The sequence below is a fragment of the Sorex araneus genome, chromosome 9, assembly GCF_027595985.1.
Source record: "Sorex araneus isolate mSorAra2 chromosome 9, mSorAra2.pri, whole genome shotgun sequence".
NCBI classification, from domain to species: domain Eukaryota; kingdom Metazoa; phylum Chordata; class Mammalia; order Eulipotyphla; family Soricidae; genus Sorex; species Sorex araneus.
This window is the reverse complement of record NC_073310.1, coordinates 10,042,710-10,064,122: the sequence shown is the minus strand read 5'-3', so window position 1 is coordinate 10,064,122 and position 21,413 is coordinate 10,042,710. Positions and strand designations below refer to the sequence as shown.

The window sequence follows — 21,413 nt, the reverse complement described above, 5'->3', positions numbered from 1 at the left end:
TTGTGCCGGGGAAGTGGCCAGCGGGAGGCGCCCAGCCGAGAGGCCGCGGTTCGTCCCCCGGGCCCGTAGGATCTGGTGGAGGAACTGGACCCCACACAATGCCCAGACCTCGGGAAGGAGCTGGCGGGGACCCCATTCTCAGGATATGGCCTGCAGCTAATGCAGAGGAGTCAGAAATGTCCCACCAGGTGGTTTCAATCCCAGGAATGTGTGACCCTCTGCTCTTACCTCTTACTCAGAGACGCAGCAGAGTTCCGTTCCCCCAGCCAAAAGCACCTGCCCCCGGTCTTCATCTGCGGGTGGGGGAGGTGGTGGGCTGTGCTCAGGGCTGACTGCGGCCTCTGTTGATTGTTCAAGAATTTCCAGGGGTCACTGGGTGGATGGATGTTTTGGGGTGGGGGGAGGTGTTGTCATTTTTTTTTCCTTTTTTTTTCTTTTTGGGTCACACCTGGCGTTGCACAGGGGTTTCTCCTGGCTCTGCACTCAGGAATTACTCCTTGCGGTGCTCAGGGATGCTGGGAATGAAACCCGGGCCGACTGTGTGCAAGGCAAACAAACACCCTACCCACTGTGCTATCGCTCTAGCCCCGATTTATTTATTTATTCATTTTATTTATTTATTTAAGGGAGTTGATAGGCCCAATAAGTTTAGACCCCATGTACAAGGTGTCATACAGAATGTTGCGGAAATTAGAGCAAAATAAATCAGTGATTTACACTCAGTCCAAGTTTAGAATCAGCCAGTAAGTAGAACTACAGTTAAGGTTTTAAACATATTTTTGGATAATTCTCCTGAATTCTACTTTAATTTCCAGCAGTAAGCCCCAGTCATTGAAAAATATGCCTCAAGTTGTAATTCACAGTAGCGTTTTTTTTTTTTTCTATTTTTTCTTTTTGGCCCCATTTTTAATTTGCCTGCCTTTTTTGCAGCACTAATTGTGCTCCGATAATGAGACCAAGGTCCTTGCCTCTGCTCTCGGGTGGGCGGGATTAGGGGAGAGCGCGTCTGCCCTGGGCGTCTGCACCTTCTGCCCGTGTCTGCAGAAATCTCCATGTGGTCTGATCCGGGCCAGGGCTGGGGGGCTCGGGTGCGTGGCTCAGAGCGAGTCTGTCCTTTTTAGCTGTTCATCTCCCTGGGGTGGACGGGGACACCTCAGAGCCAGCCAGGTGCCCACCCTGCTGTCTCGTGGCCGCGGTCCTCCCGGGCCTGGCGTGTGTCCCCCTCCCAGCAGCTTCCGTGCCCGCTGGCTGCTGCCCCATAGCCGGGCGCATTGGGCAGCGGAGGGGAGGTGGGCCTGGGGGCGGGGGCCCTTCCTCACAGTCCCGAGGCCTGGGGAGGAACTTAAAGGCCCAACTGGGGGTCCCCCCACTGGACGCAGCCTCCCCTCTTCCGGTTTGGCAGTGGGGCCGCTCCTGGCACTGCCCGAGCCCCGCCCCCTGAGCGCCCGCCCCCCCCCCCCCCTTGTGTGCCGGCAGCCCCAACAAGCGAGGCCCACCCACCTACAATGAGCACATCACCAAGCGAGTGGCCTCCAGCCCGGCGCCCCCCGAAGGCCCCGGCCACCCGCGAGAGCCAAGCACACCCCACCGCTACCGCGAGGGACGGACGGAGCTGCGCAGGGACAAGTCCCCCGGGCGGCCCCTGGAGCGCGAGAAGTCTCCGGGCCGGGTGCTGAGCACGCGGAGGGAGCGCTCCCCCGGGAGGCTGTTCGAGGACAGCAGCCGGGGCCGGCTGCCCGTGGGCGCCGTGAGGACCCCCCTGTCCCAGGTCAACAAGGTGAGGCGCGGCCCCGGGGCAGGGGGGCTTCCGAATCAGAGGACGGATGGACGCGCGTGCGCGCCCGGAAACAAAAGCTACGAGTCCCGCTGTGGGGCTCCCGTAGGCAGCAGCCCTGGCCCCCTTCGGTCTTTTTCTCTTGCGGGGGGTGGGGGTATTACCAATGATGCCGGGATCGAATCTGGGCCGGCCATGTGCAGGAGTGCCCTCCCCGCCTCCTGCCCTCCTTCCTTTCTTCCTTCCTTCCTTCCTTCCTTCCTTCCTTCCTTCCTTCCTTCCTTCCTTCCTTCCTTCCTTCCTTCCTTCCTTCCTTTTCTTTCTTTCTTTCTTTCTTTCTTTCTTTCTTTCTTTCTTTCTTTCTTTCTTTCTTTCTCTCTCTCTCTTTCTTTCTTTCCTTTCTTCCTTTCCTTTTCTTTCTTTCTTTCTTTTTTCTTTCTTTCTTTCTTTCTTTCTTTCCTTTCTTTCCTTTCTTCCTTTCCTTTTCTTTCTTTCCTTCTTTTTCTTTCTTTCTTTCTTTCTTTCTTTCTTTCTTTCCTTTCCTTTCTTTCCTTCTTTTCTTTCTTTCTTTCCTTCTTTTCTTTCTTCTTTCTTTCTTTCTTTCTTTCTTTCTTTCTTTCTTTCTTTCTTTCTTTCTTTCTTTCTTTCTTTCTTTCTTTCTTTTTTGGTGGGGTGATTCTTTCCAAGCAGTGCTCAGGGCCTGAGCCTCACCAATGCTCCAGTGTATTCACCATTATTTTTTTCTGAGTCCTGGGGCCACGCCTGGCCTGGTGCTCAGGGGTGCTTGGGTGGCTATGTGGTGCCGGAGAATGAACCCCGGGGTACGGTTTGCTGAGCCTGTGCTCAGCCATCTCTGGGCCCTTCTGGTGTCGGCCCACGGCGTAAGGTGTTTTGTGCCTCACACTTGCCGGCAGGCACGCAGGCAGGCGTCCACACACAGACCCGTCTAGGGTGTTTCTGCACAGCTGCCCGGGGCTGCCTTCTAGACCTCCGAACCTTTGGGAAGTGGGTGCTCATGTGTGTGGTCTGGGCTGAGGGGTCGTGAAGAGGGAGGGGAGTGGGAAACAGGGCCCCCAAACCTGGGGGGGAGGGCCTGCATGCTTGGGTCTGTCCTGCCAGTTGGGGGGGGGCCCTCTGGATAACAGCCACTTTCCTGCCCCCCCCCCCCCGGGGCTGGTGCTCCGGCTGCAGTGGTGCCCCCGGCAGGAGAGAGAGGAGAGGCCACCGGGATGCTTTCTCCTGGCCCCTCCGGGTTCCCGGTGAGACGGGCACAGTCTCCCCCAGATGCCTGTGTGGTCCAGAGCGCGGGGCACTGGGCAGGGGATGCGGTTTCTTCCCCGATGGACCCCGGGGGCTGAAACCCGCCTCCCTGCCTTGCTCCTAGGTCTGGGATCAGTCTTCTGTGTAACCCTTCGCCAGAGACCAACTCCTCATCTCCGTCCGCGGGAACACACTGAACCACTCGGGAACTCTGCTGAAGGGGAGCCCAGCGCCCACCTGCCCAGCTGCCCCGTGGCACGGCTGGACCCCGAGCCAGCTCGGCCCGGGCACCCCTGCGTCAGGAGGGGCGGGGGGCTGAGCCCCGAGGAGGCTTCCTGCAGCTCTCCTTCGCACTCTGTTCCTCTTTCCAAGCGTTCATGGACTTTGTCCCTCGCCCCAGCGCCCCCACCCCCACGCCCGTCCGTGGGGGGGGGGGGGGCGGCGAGCCAGCCCGCGCCGCTGACCACAGGGTCAGGCTCCCACGCGGGGCGACGGCGGCCCTGCGCCCGGCTGCTGCTGCTGCTGCTGCTTTCAGCGCGGGGTTCCTCCTTTCTCCCCTTTTTCTTTTTGAAAAGACCACAGACTTCTCTTGGCGTGACTCGCCCCGACTCGCCGTGGTGGTCCTTCTCCGCTCGCCCCCGGAATGTACCGTAGAAGAGCCCCGCCCCCCTGCGCGCTCACGCAGCCTCGTTCCTGTCCCCGACCGACCCTCCGCCCGAGTGGCCCCGTTCTCCCGGGGCGGGGGGCATCTTAGCCAAATGTTTACCGTTCTCATTGCCTTTTAGGGCCCTGACCACCACCCCCCACCCCCGCCCGCCTGCCCTGTCCCCACACCCCAGGAGGGGAAGGTCTGGAGGTCCCCGGGCCTCAGCTTGAGGGCAGTGACAGAGGCCGAGGGGCCTCGGGGAGCTCAGCCTCCTCGCCCGCAGCGCCCCCTCCCCGGCCCGCTGCCCCCCTCCCCCAACGCGCGTCAGCCCCGCCAGCTTGGGTCGGTCTCTGCGTCGAGGAGGGGACCGGGCCCCCCCTCCTGACCCTGTCGGCAGGTCGTTGCCCATCCCGGGGCGGGAAGAGACCCCCCCCACCCCGCCCGGGAGTTCTGCATGTGCCGCCCCCGCCCGCGCGGGTCGCTCTGCCGCTGTAGTCGCATCGTCCCGTAGCGCCCACCGCCGAACCGAGACCCCCCTCCCCCGCCCCGACCCTCCCACGCTGCAGTCCGTAGCACTGAACCAACGACAAACCAAACGCTCAAGCCTTACGACCAGAGAAGGATTCCAGCAAGCCCCCCGCCCCCCGCCCCCCGCCCCCCCCACCGCTGGACTCCAGCAGCACGCTTCCAGCCCACAAAACTGTGACGTGCCCGCAGGGCCTTTCCCGAGGGCTACCCCACGGGCCGGAGCTGGCACCGCCGCGGCTCCACCCTGGCCGGGACGCCCTCCTTAGGTGCAGTGCGGCTCTGCCCCCACCCGACTCTCTCCACCCTCTTGGCAGAGTCCGAGATTCCTGGCAACTGATAAAAGAACCAACCTAGAGGCTTTGCAGTTGGCAAGCTAACTAGCGGCCTTATTTCTGCCTTTAACCTCCCACAAGGCATCTATCTCTTGCTTCAGACTCTCCATGACTCTTAGGCCCGCCTCCAACAACAAGGCATGTCCTAGGGAAGCTGGAAGGTGGGGGCCCCCCCACACAGCGGCGCCCCCCGACTCCCCCGTGCTGCCACCCACGTGTCCAGAGTTCATCTCCCTCCCCAGACTGCACTCCCCGCCCCCTCCCGGCTCCTTCCTGCTCGTCTCTTAACCTAAGTGCTTTCTTGTCTGAAACTCAGCCCTCGAACCATGTTTTCCGCGCCCCGTGGAGTCTGCCGCGGGCGTGCCCGTGTTGCTTGGCGTCTTGAGGTCTCCCCGCATCCCCTCCCTTCCCCAGGGCAGAACCGACTGAATGTTTGCTGACTCCTTTTTTTTTTTTTTCTTTCTTTCTTTTTCTTTTCCTTTTGTCTCTTGGTCCACAAGTATTTGGAAAGGTCACTGAAAACTGGTCTTTCAGTCTCGGCATTTCATTTTAGACTCTCCACGAGGAAGGCTCCTGGAGCCCGTGTATATTGTGCGTCTCACCTGTGACATGCTTCCTGCTCTAGAACTAGCTCGAAAGACTGTACATATTTACAAGAAACTTTATATTCGTAAAAAAAAAAAAAAAAAAAAAGGAAATTGAATTGGTTTCTACTTTTTTATTGTAAAAGGTGCATTTTTCAACACTTCCTTTTGGTTCCGAGGGTGGCAGCGGCAGAAGGGCCGACCTCACTGGAAGGCAGGGTGGGCGCCTTCACGGCCCCCCCCCCCCCCCCCGGTGCCAGCAAGAAAACAGTCTAATCTAAAATGGCAGGCAACAGCTTCTTAGCCTAAAATACAATTCTAGATCTCCAGAAGTACAGGCTTTTACTTCATTACCTTTTTTACTCCGAACGAGGGGCAAGAAGATGCGGAACCACCGAGCTCCACCGGAGGGAACCGGACACTGTCGTTGAACAATAGTGAAATAAAGCGATGATCTCAAACGTTGCTCGCGTGCCCTGGCCTCTTCTTTGCCCCAGAGAGAGTTAGCCGAGGCCTGTCCCGGGGCCGGGATGGGAGCGTCCTCGCCTTTCCTCTGGGATGGGGAACGCGGTCCTGCACTCGGCAGACCGGACGGCCAGAAGGTGGGTCCTCAGGTCGAGCCGTGCTACGGAGCTGGAACGCGTCTTCCACCGAGAGGCCGCTGGATGGGTCACTCTGACGACGGCCCCGTTCTCAGATGCGACTAGCCAGAAAACGGGTCCCTCACGTGCCTTCCACTGCTCGTGCTCTGGCGCCGGGGAGTTCCCCTCGCCAAGACTCTCTCAGAGGAAGGAGATCAGCTCAGAAGCCTGCAGCAGTGCTCCGGGACCAAGGTAACCTTCCTCAGAGGCTGCGAGGTGCGTTTTTTCCCCTATGATCACTTAAACTTGTGCTTGATCCAAACATCGGTTTTGGGGAAGGGTGATTACCCCACCCCCAGGTTTCCTGTTACTTTCAATTATTTTCGATCTTCCAGTGGTACAGCTTATGACAGGAGCCATATCTGACGTGGGCTTGTGACAGGAACCCTAGCTGCAATTCGGTTCCTCTTTTCTACTTCACTATTGGGGCTAAAAATCTGCCCCATACTGGAGCAATAGCACGGCAGGTAGGGCATTGGCCTTACACGCAGCCAACCCAGGTTTGATTCCCAGCATCCCATATGGTTCCCTGAGCACCGCCAGGGGTAATTCCTGAGTGCAGAGCCAGGAGTAACCCCTGAGCATCGCCAGGTGTGACCCAAAAAGCAAAAAAAAAAAAAAAAAAACTGCCCCATATTGAGTGAAATTAAGCTAGGAAAAATGCCTTACTGGTAAAGGTCGTTAAATACTAATTATTTTAGCAGGTGTTGTAGTGGGAGCCAGAATGACTGTACCACGGCTATTTGCCTTCCACACAGCCAACTCCGGTTCCGTCCCCGGCATCCTCTATGGCCCCCTGAGCACAACTGAGTCAGGAGATAGTCCAGACTAGGGCATGACTAGCACACCTGACCAGTCTGATCCCGGCACTACAGGGCGCCCCCAAGCATCACTGGAGGCAGGCCTGGAGGCTCCCAGCACTGCTGGGCTCCTTGGCTGACCCCCAGGCCCTGCTGCTAAGCAGTTGTCACCCTCCACCGAGAACTGCTGGTGGGGGCCTCTGAAACTCCCGAGCTCCCTTTGGGAGATGCCCCCACCCCCACCTCAAATGCGCATGGAGCAAGGTTCATGACCATGAAAACTACAGGGGACCTGGGTCACAGAGGTTATTTGCGCTAGGACTTGTGTTGAGTTGAGTGTGATTTCCTCTGAACATTCCTGCTGCGGAGAGTGCACTAGCACCGAGGTCCGTGATGGATGCAGGGGCAGCTAAGCCCTCAGGGGGACTTGACCCCCCCCCCCTTTCAGACAGATATCTGCACCTTTCTCATTGCTGGGGGCGGGGGGAGGGGCAGGGGTGCATAGCAACCGGTGCCGATTATCCCACCCTGCAGAAGACAGCCCTCACCCATCACAAAGATTTGTCCCACCCGTGGTGTCAGGTGGGGGGAACCTCAACTTGCTTTCTTGGCAGCTCCAATAGTGCCTTTGATGTCCCAAGCCTGGAGACTGGCTGGAGGCGCGCAGTGTTTAGATGAGAAGAGTGTTTTATCGCTTGCCTAATCAGATGCTGAAGCTTGATGTTCTCCAAGCTGGGAGGACAGCGGAGACGGCTTGGATTAATGGTTAATGATTAATGGAACTGTTTGCCCTGTAGGAGCTTTTAGAGGGAAAAAAAGAACTTGGAAAATGACTTAAAACACCACTCAGGCTGTCTTTCAGAGAACCACCAAAAAAATAAAAGCAGAATCAGGCTGGCCTCGGGTACATGGGCTGGGAGCTGTCTCCTGGGTTCTCCAAGGCCACTGGGTTTGCAGGATGACATGAAGGATTCACGCAGGTGCAGAGAAAAGGTAACAGCGCGCCAGCTGCACCAGGCGCCCAGAGAGGTGGTTGTCGGAGCCCAAGCAGCTAGCACAGCCCAGGGGTTCCGCCCGGGCGGCTCTTTGAAGGCCCTCACCTTGAGTTTGCACACAGCAGGGCCTTCCTGTTAGCTGGGTGACTAGTCCTGGGCAGGTGCTTGCACTGCCCCAAGAGAAAGGCGCTAACAGTTGGGGGGGCCACGTGTCAGCAGGGCTTAGGGGCTATTCCCACACATGCTGGGTAATCCCAGTGATGGAATGTGGGTCACCCACATGCAAAGCCTGCACTCAGCCCGATCGAACCGCCTCTGGCCCTGGATGGAGTCTGAGTGATCTGGAGTGGGGTCTTCAGCTCCTCCAGACCGTTTTGATAGCACTGGGAGGGCGGGGGACTGGGCGAGCGGGCCGAGAGGAAACGAAATAGCAGCCGTCTAACACAGCCGTCTTCAGCCTTTTCGTCCGTGATGACGAGGCTGTGGCTAGTCACGGCTCTGAGCCTTCAGCCCCGGCCTCGGAGGGCTCCTAGTCGAGCAAGCTTTTCCCTCTCGGGGTCCCCGGACTTCCCTTTTGTGGTCAGACTCCACTCTTGCTGACAGGCTGTGTGCGCCCCACGTGACCTGACAGGCCCTCAGGAAGGCTGGAGAGCCCAGGAGTTAAGGCACTTGCCTTGCACCCACGACCCGTTTGAATCCCAGGCACTGCAGATGCCCCCCTGGAGCACTGCCAGGGGCCACTCTTAAGAAAAAAAGTGGGACCATCTGGCACTGGTGTGAAGGACGCCAGAGACCATGGGATTGGATCGGATCATGCAGCTAGTCAGGGCTTGTCCTGGACAGCCCTCACTCTCCAGGCCACACACGGGCAGAGGGACAAGGAGCCTTGCGGTGCTCCTGTGACGCGTGACGGGGAGACGGGGTTCCACTTCCCTGCAGTACTGGCCGCGGCTCAGGAATTTACTGTGGCCTAGTGAGTTCATTCGTGTATGACTAGAGGGAAGATCGTGCCTACCTGAGTTCAGCTTAAACCTGGTACCAGTCCTCACCCGTTACTCACAGAAAGCACTGCTGGGTCATGGAACACCGGGGTTCCCCGTGCGGCTCTGCCCCGGGGCTTGGTCAAAGAGGGGTGTCCTTTGTGCTTTGAGTGCAAAAACTCACCAGGCTGTGGCCAGCCTTCTGAATCTTACAGGACTTCCTTTGTGTGGCTTTTCAGTGGGCACCATACCCACTGAATGGCAGAGGCAGAGGTGACGCAGGTTGCCCTGAGGGTCAGGGTACTAATTACCCATTAGTGCTCTGGGTTGGGGGCCACACCCAGCGGTGCTCAGTTGTCACCCCCGATGGTGCTTGGGGAACCGTGTTTGGTGCAGGGATCCAACTTGGGCCCGTGGCATGCAAGGCCAGCACCTTAGCGCCCGTACCCTCTGCTCCTTCCCGGGAGCCGGGGTCGCTCCCCCGTAAGTGGGCCACGTGACCAAATTTCCCAAGTCTATGCCAGTGCCTCCTGGTGCCCAGGGCCTGGAGGCACAGCACAGTAAGGTGTTTGCCTCGCTTGTGCGACCTGGTTTTGGGCCCCTGAACCCACAGGATTACGCTCTGGGCGCTGCGGCGTGTGGTTCAAAAATCTACCTACGTAACTTCAGTGTTTCCTGATGCTCAGAGAGAAAAGGCTTAACGGGATACTGGAACCTTCCATCTTCTTGTAGAACGGTAGCACGCTGAGCAGGATGGCTGGCCCTAGTTCCTTCTCGTTTCCCAAGCACTTTCCGCGGGTCGTTTCCCGTGACTCTTCACGAGCTAGTTGGGGTAAAACCTCCACCTTGACCTGGGCTGCCGCCAGCATACCACCCCAAGAGCCTCTGCTGGCTGCGGGCACCCCTAGGCCTCCCCTCGTGACCTACCAGTGGGTGGGGGTGGGGTAGGGGGAGGGGTGTTCCCAAAAGGCCTCCAAGGCCTGAGTGAGAGCGAAGCTTCCCGAAGAGCGCGTGTGGCGGGATTCTTTACAAAGCTTTATTGAAACCCGCATGGCCAGGTGACAGCCAATCCGTGTCTTGAAAACAGTAACAAAAGATGGGTCCCCCGACCCAGATCTACCTGATGCTCACGGGAAGCTGGGAGGCGTGCCTGTCCCGTGTGCCTGTCCCTGCGGCCAGGCAGGGGGGAAGGTGGCGGCCTTGGTCCAGGGGGTCTCCCCGACATGGGGGGGGGGGCTGCCATCCAGCGCCCTGCGTCACAGCAAGCGGCGGCATGTGCGGGGCTCTCCGCTGAGGAGGAGGGTGGCAGAGGCTGGCCAGGGACAAGGGCGCTGTGCCCAGGCCTGCGAGGGAACTGTCGCCTCGTCACGGGGAGACTGAAAGGCCCAGCCAGCTGAAGGGCGAGGCCTGGCGCTGGTTTCCAAAGTCTGTTCTAGGAACAGATTATTGCTGAGCGCGGCTGGCGTGACCTTGAGTCTAGAGGGGGGCGATGAGGCCGTAGCCCACCATCTCTAGTTGTGTTCAAAAAAAAAAAAAAAGAAAAAAAAACCCACGAAGTACTGAGTGCACAAAAGTGTAAGAAACGTCTGAAAAAGTTCACCTGGAAATCAGATCCTCATTTCTATAGAAATGGCACCCCCCTGGCGCAGAGGGGGCACAATCTATTGCTGTGATTTTAAGAGGCAAGAGCACTGCTCACGGAGCCTCCTGGGCCAGGCCACGGGGGACAAGCCGGCGGCCTTAGAAAACACCCATCAGTGAGAAGTTCGGTGTGGCCTGCCTGCCTGCCCGAGCTCTCACCAGCGGCTCGGCTAGTGCTCATTTTTGGTTTCAGGAGAAAAGGGAAAAGCTCCCCACACGTGCCCCCTCGGGAGGCCGGAGGCTGTCTGCGTGGGGCGGGGCTCCTGCCGCCCCCTCCTCCGCCCGGGGCCCACGGAGCCAGGAGATCCCCCGACGGCCCGAGACGTGCCAGGAGCCGCCGAGGCTGGAACAAACCTTCCGGCCGGCCGAGAGCGGGTGTGAAATGTCTTAGGAAGAGCGTGAGGGGAGAACGACAGTCCGTTTCCTCCCGGGGGGAAGCTGCTCGCCTCGAGCCGGGGGGCGCGGGGGTCCCAGGGCGCACGTCCGCTCCCCGCTCTCATATGGGCTTGTACAACAAGGTGGTGACGTACTTCTTCTTGTAGCGGTGGGTGGCGCTGAGCACCATCACCCCGTCCTGGAGGAGAGGCGGGCAGTGAGCGGCGGGCCCGGCCCCCACGGCGCCCCGCGGGCCCAGAGCCTGGGGCCGCGCTCACGGCGGCCGCTGGGCCTTACCTTGATGGACAGCGCGTAGAGGTGGTTCAGCATGACGTGGTTGGGCTCCGGAAGTAAGGCCGGGTCACACTGAGGGCACACAGGTGGGCACGAGCACTGAGGCGTGAGCCACGACTTAGCCCTTTCCCCCAAAACACACTCTGGAAATATCTTCTCTTCCTCTCCCTCCCTCCCCCCTCCCTCCCCCCTCTCTCTGACTTTTCTCTCACAAGGCATCGACCCATCGACCCCCACCCCTCCTTTGCACTCTCTGGTTAGTCAGGCTTTACTCCGGCCTTTAAAGTATTGGGGGTGGGAGGGGGTGGGATGTGTGTGTGTGTCCCTAGTTTACCCACTGCGATGCAGAACACAGATGGGTGTGTGTGTGTGTGTCCCTAGTTTACCCACTGCAGTGCAGTGTGTGTGTGTGTGTGTCCCTAGTTTACCCACTGCGATGCAGAACACAGATTGGTGTGTGTGTGTCCCTAGGTTTACTCACTGCGATGAAGAACACAAATAAGGTGGGGGGGGTGTCCCTAGTTTACCCACTGCAATGCAGTGTGTGTGTGTGTGTGTGTGTGTGTGTGTGTGTGTGAGAGTGTGTGTGTACACAGATGACGGTGGGCCGCCAGCAGGCCTTCCGTGAGGCAGTGACAAGCAGGGGAGAGCCGGTCCCCAAACAGCCCCGGAGACAGGGGCAGCTTGGCCAGAGCTGCAGAGCTGGTGGCCTCTAACAATGATGGCGCCGCAGAGTGGGGCCGGGTAGGCGGGACCAGGGGATGCCCGGGGCAGCACAATGGGAAGAGACCCCGGGGAGGGGCAGACAGGCCTGGACCCGCCCCCCTCGAGCAGCCTGTCATCACGTGAGCCTGGAGAGCCCCCGCCAAGGGGATGCGGTTCTAGAGTCCGGGGTGGCGGGGATGGGGCGCACTCACGGAGATGCCGGTGTCCTTGTTGAGGATGACCTGGAGCAGGTGTGGGGGCAGGATGGGCGGGGCCTTGAAGCGCTCCTCGGGCTTGGACACGTAGGGCTCCTGGTGGTAGGGGCCTGGCGGGGAGCTGGACAGCTCTGCTGGGAGAAGGCGAGACACGGCCCGGGGGTTGGAGGAACAGGGAAGCCCCTGCCCTCTGCTGCCCGGCCCCTCCGGGCGCCCCCTCTCTCCTGGTGCCTGGAAGCCACAGGACGGAGAGCAAGGCCGGGAGAAGAGTGTTTTTGGAAACTGGGCGGCAGGTTTAGAGGGGGCCGAGACGGAAGCTGCGGGGCCCAGCCCCCTCTCACCCCCCAGGGAATCCAACAAGGTGTGAACGCACCACACGCGCCGGCCAAGGTCCCCGAGGTGTCCGGTTAGCGCCTGTCAGGCTGCGACTGTGGGGCACCCACGTGGGCAGAGCTGGCAGGCACCCCAGGGGCTGACTCCTCCTGACCCCAAACAACCCTCCAGGGCCTCCCAGCCGCACCCCGGACAGGAAGTCGAGCTCAGCATCCTGAGGCCAGGCGGCCGGACTGGGGACGGAGATGACCAGCAAGGACTGAAAGCACCCCGGGGCTGGACGTCTGCCAGGCCCGACGAGCCCGGGGGCTCCCTGGAAGGGACAAGCATCCGCCGGGGTGGGACAGATGAGTGACAGCAGCCCCTGCCTAGACCCCTGGGGCCCACACGGACCAAATCGCCAGGGCCGTACCAGACACATCGGAGCACTTCTGGGAGTCCACCATTAAGGCATCGAACACCTCAAAGTCCGTTTTCTTCACCTGGATGACGTTGTTAACGGTGCCCAGCTGGCTGGTCACTATCGGCTGGGGAGAAAGGGGCAGACGCCTGAGTGGACGAGGGCTCTGGCTTCTCCTGAGCTCACCACCGGCCCTGCTCGGCCCCACGAGGGCACCTCCCCCCCAGGGGCCGCCGTCCACGGGACCAGGGCTGGGGAGTACCTCGGAAGGGTCGTGTGTCCACTGACCGTCCACGAAGAACTTGTACTGATGCTCCCCTTCGGGCAGGTCCAGGATGGCGACAAAGTTGTTGTGGCTGGAAGGAAAAGGAAGGGCAAGATCTCAGCGGGTGGCCCCGAGTTCATGCATGGGAGCAGCCATGGAACCAAGCGTCCCACGGCAGGAGAAGAAACGCTTCCCACCTGACCAGGCAACCCAGCATCTCCACCCAGACAAACTCTGGGGAGACGGGCAGACACGGGGTTTCCCTGAAAATTCACTTTGGGGGCCGGAGCGATAGCACAGTGGGGAGGGTTTTTGCCCTGCATGTGGCAGACCCGGGTTCCATTCCCGGCATCCCATAGGGTCCCCCGAGCACCACCAGGAGTGATTGCTGAGAACAGAGCCAGGAGTAACCCCTGAGCATGGTTGGGTGTGACCCAAAAAGGAAAAAAAAAAAAACCTCACTTTGTTCGAGCCCCAGGACCCCTCTTCCGACCTGCCAGAGGTTAACCAAGGACACACGGCACCCGTCCTCCTCGGCGTGCAAGCAGACACCCCCTGGCAGCTGGGACGCGACACCCCAAGAAAAATACCATGCCGTGAATCTGACCCTGTCGTTCTGCCGTGGGCAGGAGAGGGGATCCATTTAAGAGGATATGCAGAGAATTCTTAAAAGCAACTTACACAAGCAGTTAAAAAAAAAAATCACCTCGAGGGAAATTTTGCTTCCTCTTTACTTTGAATGGACGAGATGGACGTGTGATGAGACCGGAGTGACAGTACAGAGGGGAGGGCATTTGCCTTACACGTGGCCGACCAGGATTCGCTCCCTGGCATCCCATATGGTCCCCCGAGCACTGCCAGGATGAAACTCCATAATTCCTGAGTGCAGAGCCAGGAACAACCCGGAGTATCACCAGGTGTGATGCAAAATGCCGGGGGGGGGGGGGGCGCGGGGGGAATGCAGCTGTGCCCAACAAGAACCAGGCCTGGCCCTGCACTGCCACATCTTGCCCTCTCACCACGAGCCCCCAGGGAGGCTTCACCAGGGAGAAGCTTCTGCTCTGACAGCAGAGACGGCCGGAGCCCCGCCCTCGTCTCTGCTTCTGCTCGTGACGCCTTGGCGTGTCCCCTTCGAACAAATGCGATGCACAGAATCCAAAGGCACATCGAGGCAGGATGTCCTTCCTGCTGGGCTGACCAGTGGGGCGCAGGTGTCCCGGACAGGTCAGCTCTGCCAGGGTGGACTCACCCCCCTCTCTGGAGAGCTCTAGCCCAGGGGGAGCTCTCCCGGTGTCAGATGCTCTGCCAGAGCAAACGCCCGTGTAGCAGCTGAGTAGCGGAAGCAAACTGAGTGTCAGGGAAACGGAAGAGCACGGGAGAGAGGTTCCTCCTCCAGAAAGGACACGCCAGACCGGGTGTCTCCTGGCTGCGAGGACGTCTCCGATGAAATGAAGACGGCGGATCATATTTCCACGCTGCACCCATGCCTTATCGACGTGCTTCCGTCAACCCCCGTGATCATTTTTTTCTGGGGGGATGAGATGGGTGGGCAGAGAGGTTCGGGCCCTACCCTGTGCTCGGGGCTTACTCCCAGCTCCACACCTCAGGGCTGACTCCTGGTGGGCTTGGGGGATTATACTGGGGTGCCGGGGATCAAACCCCAGTTTGCTGTATGCAAGGCAAGGGCCCTACCCGCTGTGCCGGTGCTCCAGCCCATCAAGCACTTTAAAAGCAAGACAAACACGCCAACACTTGGCAGGCAATTACCTTCTCGTGAGGGGCAGTTTGCTCCAGTTGTTGAAGGACCCAGATAAGTAAACTTCCTTCCCACCTCCCGTCCAGCGGAACACGGTGGGCCGGGCCTGGGCAGGCGCCTTATCATTCACTTCCAGGTCATGCTGCCAGGCCAGGAACTCCTCCTTCTCCGGGGCCTGAAAGACAGCAGTTTACTCAGGGGCGGGAGACACGGGAGGGCCCCCCAAACTGACCGGCTCTACAGTGGCAGCTGGTATTGCCTCAGTTTCTACCGGGGCACGCTGACTTCCTCACCCCGCCCATTCCCCCCCGGCCCCCTGCTTGCAAAATGGAGATAAAAACCGTTTCTTGAGATTAACTGTGAAGTCTGTGGCAAAAAAAAAAAAAAAAAAAAAGTTCGCAAGCCTCTCGGTATTTAATAACTACCTCCAGAAGCAAGCAGAATCATCTCACTGGGATCAAGGATGGAAAGACTCCAAGAAAAGCTTTGGAAATGTCAACTGTTTCCCTGAAACCATTAAGCAAGATCTGAAGTATATGTGAATTTATCAGGGATCATTCTAGATCTGCTGACTGGAAAACTGCAAATCCAGATTCTGAGATTGGGGGGAGGGAGTGGGGAGACCCATCCAGGCAAAGGAGAATGTTAGTAACTGGATGGAGTCAACATGACTTTTAGTTTGGGCACTTCTGGGAAACTGAGGAATTACTGAATAAGGGAGAAATAAAGAAAACTAACTCTGGATGTTATTTAGGGGGCTGTGGATCTTTTACACTGTTCCCAGTCAGAAGCCAAAGGTGTTATCTGGCTTGGGGACCGCACCCACGGGTGGTCCGAGAGCCTTTCCCAGAGATGCTGCGGGACCAAGCAGGACCAGGGATCACACGCAAGGTGTCCGCCACACGCAAGGCAAGCCACCTCAACCCCCGTGACAGCTCTCTGGCCCAAGACTTTAAATAAGGACAAATTCTACGCTGGAAGGGGCCACTAACAGTGCCAAGCTGGTTCCTAGCCTAACCATTCCAAATTAAAGATGCTCTGAGCTTCGGAAAGAGCTACCAATTAATTAACAGATGGCACTCACTCCCAACGAAAACTTAATTAACCATAACCCAAATGGCTAAATGATGTAGTTAAAAGAGTCTACGATTATCTTATAGTATCTGGGGACATTCGTCCTTTTTAAGAATTCACAATAGCAGTAAGAATGGACGCTGTTTAACATCGTTCTTCACGGACCAACTGCATGCTCAACACTTCTTTAAAAAGTTTTGGAGCAGTGGGGCTGGAGAGATAGCACAGCGGGTAGGGCGTTTGCCTTGCACGCGGCCGACCCGGGTTCAAATCCCAGCATCCCATATGGTCCCCTGAGCACGGCCAGGGGTAATTCCTGAGTGCAGAGCCAGGAGTAACCCCTGTGCATCGCCGGGTGTGACCCAAAAAGCAAAAAAAAAAAAAAAAAAAAAAAAAAAAAGTTTTGGAGCAGTGACAAAACAACGATTTCTTCACAAGAGCACTTGGCTTATTATGGGGTCTTAAACAGTGGCCGTCTACAGGCCAAAACAATTCCGGACGGGGGGAAGGGAAGTCAAGTCCTTGGAGGAAAAGGATTCCTAATTCGCTCCGCACTGCAAACTTTTCAGGAATGCGACGGGTTCCAATCAGGTAAGGAGAGCCCAAGGAAAGCAGGCTTTTCCGCTCGAGGGGGTGAAGTGTTCGCTTTGGAGGCAGCACCTGGGCCCTAGTCCCCCCACACTGCAGGTCCCAAGGACCACCCCAAACAAGCCCGCGGTCCAAGGAAGAACGTGCAGTAACAACACGGCCACCCAAAATCGGAGAAAAAACCGTGCATGAAGTTGGACGGTGCCCGGCACCTGGACAGGAGGAGGCTGAAGCGGCCTTAGGACATGCCCTCGGGGGCTTGTGAGCACGGGAGACACACGTGGGCATGCGAGCCAGAGGCCCGGGGCCCACGGGTCCCCCAGGGCTGAGCGGGGAGGGGTCCCCGAGCACTGCTGGGTGTCACACACACACACACACACACACACACACACACACACACACACACACACACACACACACACACACACACACACACACACACACACACAGAGAAAAGGGTCCGCAAGATGCAATGGCCCCCTAAAACCACGATGTCACAGTTAGCCACGGGGGCCGGGGGCAGGTGCTGCCCCAGACCGACTCCGCCGGCCCCGGAGGGGAACGAGAGCCGGCGGCGCTGCTGGCCGCGTCCAGCGACGATTCGGGCCCTGGCCTGGGGCCAGGTGCGGTGCCCGGGGACCAAACCGCCTGGCCCCTGGCCCCGGGCGAGCACCTGAACCCGTGCGCGCGCGGCCGGGGCCCCAGGGGCGCGCTCGGGCCGCCGCAGGGCCCACCCGAGACGCCCCAAAGCCCTCGGGAGTGGGTAGGGGGGGCGGGATGCTGACGCTTCCCGGCCGGGGTCTCCAAAGCTGGTGGCCTAACCGGGCCTGGCCAACTGACCGCTCGCTCCCCACCCACCCGCGCGGTAACCGATGGGTCGGAGCGCCCGGGCCCGGGGCACTGGGCACGCACCGGGCCCGGGGCAGGGGCGTGGGGGGGGTCCTCGCCCAGCCCCCGCGCCCGCCGCGCTCACCTTGATTTCCTCCGGGTGGAAGAGGTCGGCGTCCTCGGGGCTGTCCATCAGGATCTTGGGCCTGTCCCCGTCCTTGGCGCCCCCGGAGCTGTCCCTGCGGGGCGTCTTGTGGCCGCCCTGGCGCTCCAGCGCGGCGCGCTCGCTGCTCGTGTTGCCCATGGCGAGGGGCGGCGGGGACCCCCGGGCGCGGGGGGCGGCGGCGGGGGCGCGGCGGTGAAGGCGGTGGCGGCGGCGGGGGCCGGGGGCGCGCGCGCAGGGGACCACACCCCTCGGGCGCGGGCGCGGGGCCGGGCGGCGGGCGGCGGGGCCAGCGGCGTTTCACAATCGCGCTTTACCTGCCGCGGCGGCCGCGGCGCGCGTCCAAGTCGCGGCGACCCAGCGCGAGCCTTTCCCAACCACTCTCCCCTCCAGCGCTCGGCCACTTCCGCTTCCGGCGCGGCCGCACGGGCGGGGGGGGCGGCGGGAGGCGGCGGCCGGAGCCGCGCGCGCGGCTGGCGCGACCTCACTTCCGCTTCCGGTTAGGGCTCTGCGGGGAGTGGACGGGAGGCGGGGGGAGCGGGGGGGGGGGGCAAAAGAAACCTGCGAGTGCGCAGTCGCAGTCGTCCCCTCCGCGGCCGGAGCCGGGTCGAGGCGGCTGCAGGCCGGCAGGGGGCGCACGAGTGCGCGGGCCGTGCGCTCGGCTCCCAGGTGAGGGATGCTGAGTGCGATGGGGGCAGTTTGCAGGGGGTGCCCCACGGGACACAGCCCCCCGCCACCCAAGGGTCCTTCTAACGCGCAGGTCTCATCAGGTGACTCTTCTTCAAGCCCGCCCGTGCGCTCTCGCGGTGTTTGAGTGCCTGAGAATCACCAAGAGTGGCAGTTAAAAAAAAAAAAAAAAAAAGCACATTTTCCTTAGCCCTAATCCCTGAAAATGATGATTCTTGGAAACGCCAGTCGCGGTTGCATTTTAATAAGCACTACCGAAATTGTGGATTCCGAGGCAGGGAGTCGTGCAAGTGTTGGGGAAAAGCCACCCAAAGATCCCTGGAACCTCCCCCCTCCACCCTCACCCCTGTCTGGTAACTCAGGGTTGTAAAGTGCTGGTATTGAGGCATTTTTAAAATTGAGGACATATGTATTTTTTCTGCTTCCTTGAGTGCGCACCTTTTGGTAGGTAATTTTACCAGATTTTTATCATTATTTTGGACCCGTCCTTCTGCATAAAATCCATTAGATTTTCTTAACTGTTTTTTTATTTACTGTGGCCAGTACTTGAGCAAACCAGTTTAACACTAAAATAAGATACTCTCATTTCATGATCACAGTTGTGTTTTGTTGTATCTTAAGATGCTTTGTATTTGCTGGGTCTGGGTACATTTTTGTCTACTGAGTAAACATTTATTCAGGATGTGCAGAACACCAGACAGTGTGCTAAATAAATGAGACTAAATAAGACTATTCTAGTCACTTTAGTAAACAACTCAAATATGGTCTCTTGGAGGGAATTTGGCCTTCTCTGTCAAAAATGTTCAAAATCTACCTTTATTTTGGTGTACAATCTTCTAGGAAATTTCTAGTGAATATACACAAGTGAGAATTATTTATAAGCACCAAACATTTGCGTCTGCCGCTTTAATTCTAAGATGCATATTTATTTTTATTTGGGGACCATACCTGGCAGTCCTCAGAGGCTACTCCTAGCTTAATGCCTGAGGATCACTCCCAGGAGGGACTGTATGGTGCCAAGGATCAAACTTGGGCGTCCCACACCAGCCCTGAGAAACACAATGAAATGTTTCAGAGGCTGGGTGCATGTTACAGTCACAGGGATCTTAGATGTGATGAAATAAGGAAATGAAAAACTCGCCTGGAAGCAGAAGGGCTCAATAAGTCAGAGGCATTCATGTTATGGAAACTAGCAACTTTGTTATTGAAGGAAACGGGTAACATGGAGAAGTGTCTATGACATTCCAGATCCCAAAAGAGAGTGACAGAACAAGAGAGACTCAGAGCGTGAACTCTGAAGTCGGCAGGCCCGGCTCGAATTCTGGTTATACCAGTTTCTCCCCTTGTCTGCTTGTTTTGTGAAATGGGAATAAAAATAACACCTTCGGGTTGGAGAGATTCCACTGAACTCCAAAGCCTGAACCAAAGGAGCATATGCAAGCCCTGAGATTTGTCCCTGGCGCCCCATGCTTCCCCCCTTCCCCCTCTCCCCCTCTGTGGGTTACCCTGAGAGCTTCCAGCATCTGCTGAAGGGAAACCGGACCGTCCCTATCCCCAATATCCAAGTCCAGTATCCCAAGCAGTGGCTCAGGGGCCCCTGACCACTCTACTTAGGAAGTTCGCCTGCCCCCGCTCCAAAAACCCCCTCCTTCATAGGCCTGTTTTGTGAATTGAAAACAAGCATAAAAAGTGTTTAGCATAGTCCCTAATAGTAATCACCCATAAAATGGCTTTTAAAAAAAAATAGTATTATGTTTGCTTTTCAAATGGAACTTTTTTTTTTTTTTTCATTTTTGGGTCACACCCGGGGATGCACAGGGGTTACTCCTGGCTCTGCACTCAGGAATGACCCCTGGTGGTGCTCAGGGGACCCTATGGGATGCTGGGAATCGAACCCGGGTGGGCCGCGTGCAAAGCAAACGCCCTAACTGCTGTGCTATTGCGCCAGCCCCAAATGGAACATTCCTGAGTGCAGAAGCAGGAGTAACCCCTGAGCATCGCTGGGTGTGACCCAAAAAGAAAAAAAAAAAGTGGAATTGGAAACAGGAAGGGAACTTTCACTGTTTACGTTAGTTTGAAAGCATAAATACAGCCAGCCCCAGGCAATGGGCTGGGAGGCAGGGAGTACTGAAACCCGGACTAACGAGTCACCAGCCCAAAGGCATGAAGGCAGGACCCGCTTTGGTGATGTGGGAATTGAGGCCTGATAAAGAGCTGATACACTGAAGCCTGAGCTTTACATCCGTGATACCCAGAGATAAAAAGCTACCACAGTAACAAAAGACTGTGATAAGAATGTGAGAGAGGGGGCTGGAGCGATAGGACAGCGGGTAGGTGTCTGCCTTGCACGTGGCCGACCCCGGTTCAATTCCCAGCATCCCATACGGTCCCCTGAGCACTGCCAGGGGTAATTCCTGAGTGCAGAGCCAGGAGTAACCCCCCCCCCCAAAAAAAAAAAATGTGAGAGAGGCCAGAGTCAGATAGTGCAGCTGGGTGGGCCTGGCCTTGCACACAGCCAAGCCAGGTTCAAACCCCTGCACCCCATATAGCCCCCGACCCCTGAGCACAGAGCCAGGAGTAAGCCCTGAGAGCAGCTGGGTGTGATCCAAAACTGGTCTGCAACGGTGGCCAGTGCACCAGGGAACCCGGGAAAGCAGAAATGAGACCAGGACTGGCGTGGCTCCCGCACCCCTTCCTTTGGTTTGATTTTGTTTGGGGGCCACCCCCAGTGGTGCTCAGGGTTTACTCCAGGCTCTGTGCTCAGGGGGTCACTCCTGGCAAGCGTGGGGGAATCACGTATGGTACATCTATTTTTTAAATTTTTTACTTATTTATTTATTTGCTTTTTGGGTCACACCTGGCAATGCACAGGGGTTACTCCTGGCTCTGCACTCAGGAATTAACTCCTGGCGGTGCCCAGGGGACCATATGGGATGCTGGGAATCGAACCCGGGTCGGCCGTGTGCAGGGCAAACACCCTCCCCGCTGTGCTATCGCTCCAGCCCCGAGTGTGGTACATCTAATCCTTGCAAGGCAAGAGTCCTCCCTGCCCACTGCAGCATCTCTCTGGCCCCAGTACTGGCTTTTCTTTTCCAGCAGAGACCCCCATATTCTAGGCCCTGCTCCCTGAGAACTCAGGTTGGGGGGGGGCCAGCTTCTCCCGCGAAGAGCAGGCAGATGGCAGGTGCAACTTGACGGCTGCCTCGTGGGGCTGGGATGGTGCTGGCCGAGCCACGTGGCCACTCTGCGGGTCCTCAGGGAGACCTTATCAGTCCTCACCCCACCAGACAGTTCCCCAGGGTGGCCAACGTTGGGCGGCGCCAGACTGCAGTGGGACTTTCTCCTAGCTGCGATCTCTCTGGCTTCCCCTTCTCCAAATCCCACCATTTCACCAGCCACCCTGGAATGCCACATAAGTTTGAAAGGTGTGGACACACTGGCTTTATAAGTTTTGCTTGTTTGGGGCCACACCTGGCAATGCTCAAGGATTATTTCTGCCTCTATCTTCTGAAGTTACTCCTGGTGGTGCTTGGGGGATCCCATGAGATG

The 21,413-nt window shown here is 58.2% G+C and overlaps 2 protein-coding genes across 3 annotated transcripts in view; one reads left to right on the top strand and one right to left on the bottom strand.

Annotated features, from left to right (window-relative positions):
* The window catches only part of CIT (citron rho-interacting serine/threonine kinase), a 168,524-nt gene extending 164,882 nt beyond the window's left edge, over positions 1-3,642 (top strand). The window contains exons 46-47 of the mRNA XM_055147097.1: positions 1,477-1,777; positions 3,159-3,642. Coding sequence (XP_055003072.1) covers positions 1,477-1,777; positions 3,159-3,182 — 325 coding nt within the window. The 3' untranslated portion in view covers positions 3,183-3,642. The remainder of the gene's footprint in view (positions 1-1,476; positions 1,778-3,158) is intronic.
* Positions 3,643-10,065: 6,423 nt separating this feature from the next.
* On the bottom strand, positions 10,066-17,596 carry PRKAB1 (protein kinase AMP-activated non-catalytic subunit beta 1). Of its 2 annotated transcripts, none has more exons than XM_055147336.1 (7): positions 17,160-17,596; positions 14,536-14,699; positions 12,766-12,859; positions 12,516-12,630; positions 11,768-11,904; positions 10,854-10,922; positions 10,066-10,755 (listed from the first exon to the last, which is right to left on the bottom strand). In XM_055147336.1, the coding sequence occupies exons 1-7, from the start codon at positions 17,316-17,318 to the stop codon at positions 10,678-10,680; spliced, it is 816 nt and encodes a 271-aa protein (XP_055003311.1). In that variant the 5' UTR covers positions 17,319-17,596; the 3' UTR covers positions 10,066-10,677. The 2 variants fall into 2 exon arrangements, with proteins under 2 accessions (XP_055003311.1, XP_004611129.2); XM_004611072.3 differs by having other exon boundaries at positions 11,768-11,901; positions 17,160-17,594.
* Positions 17,597-21,413: the final 3,817 nt, after the last annotated feature.

Bases quoted from the DNA above. Each gene is read 5' to 3' on its own strand.
- PRKAB1 (XM_055147336.1), bottom strand. From the start codon at position 17,318: ATGGGCAACACGAGCAGCGAGCGCGCCGCGCTGGAGCGCCAGGGCGGC. The intron at 12,860-14,535 runs GTAATTGCCTGC...TTTTCCTTCCAG, and splicing joins AAACTGCCCCTCACGAGAAG to CCACAACAACTTTGTCGCCA. The intron at 11,905-12,515 runs GTACGGCCCTGG...GCCTTCTCCCAG, and splicing joins GAAGTGCTCCGATGTGTCTG to CAGAGCTGTCCAGCTCCCCG.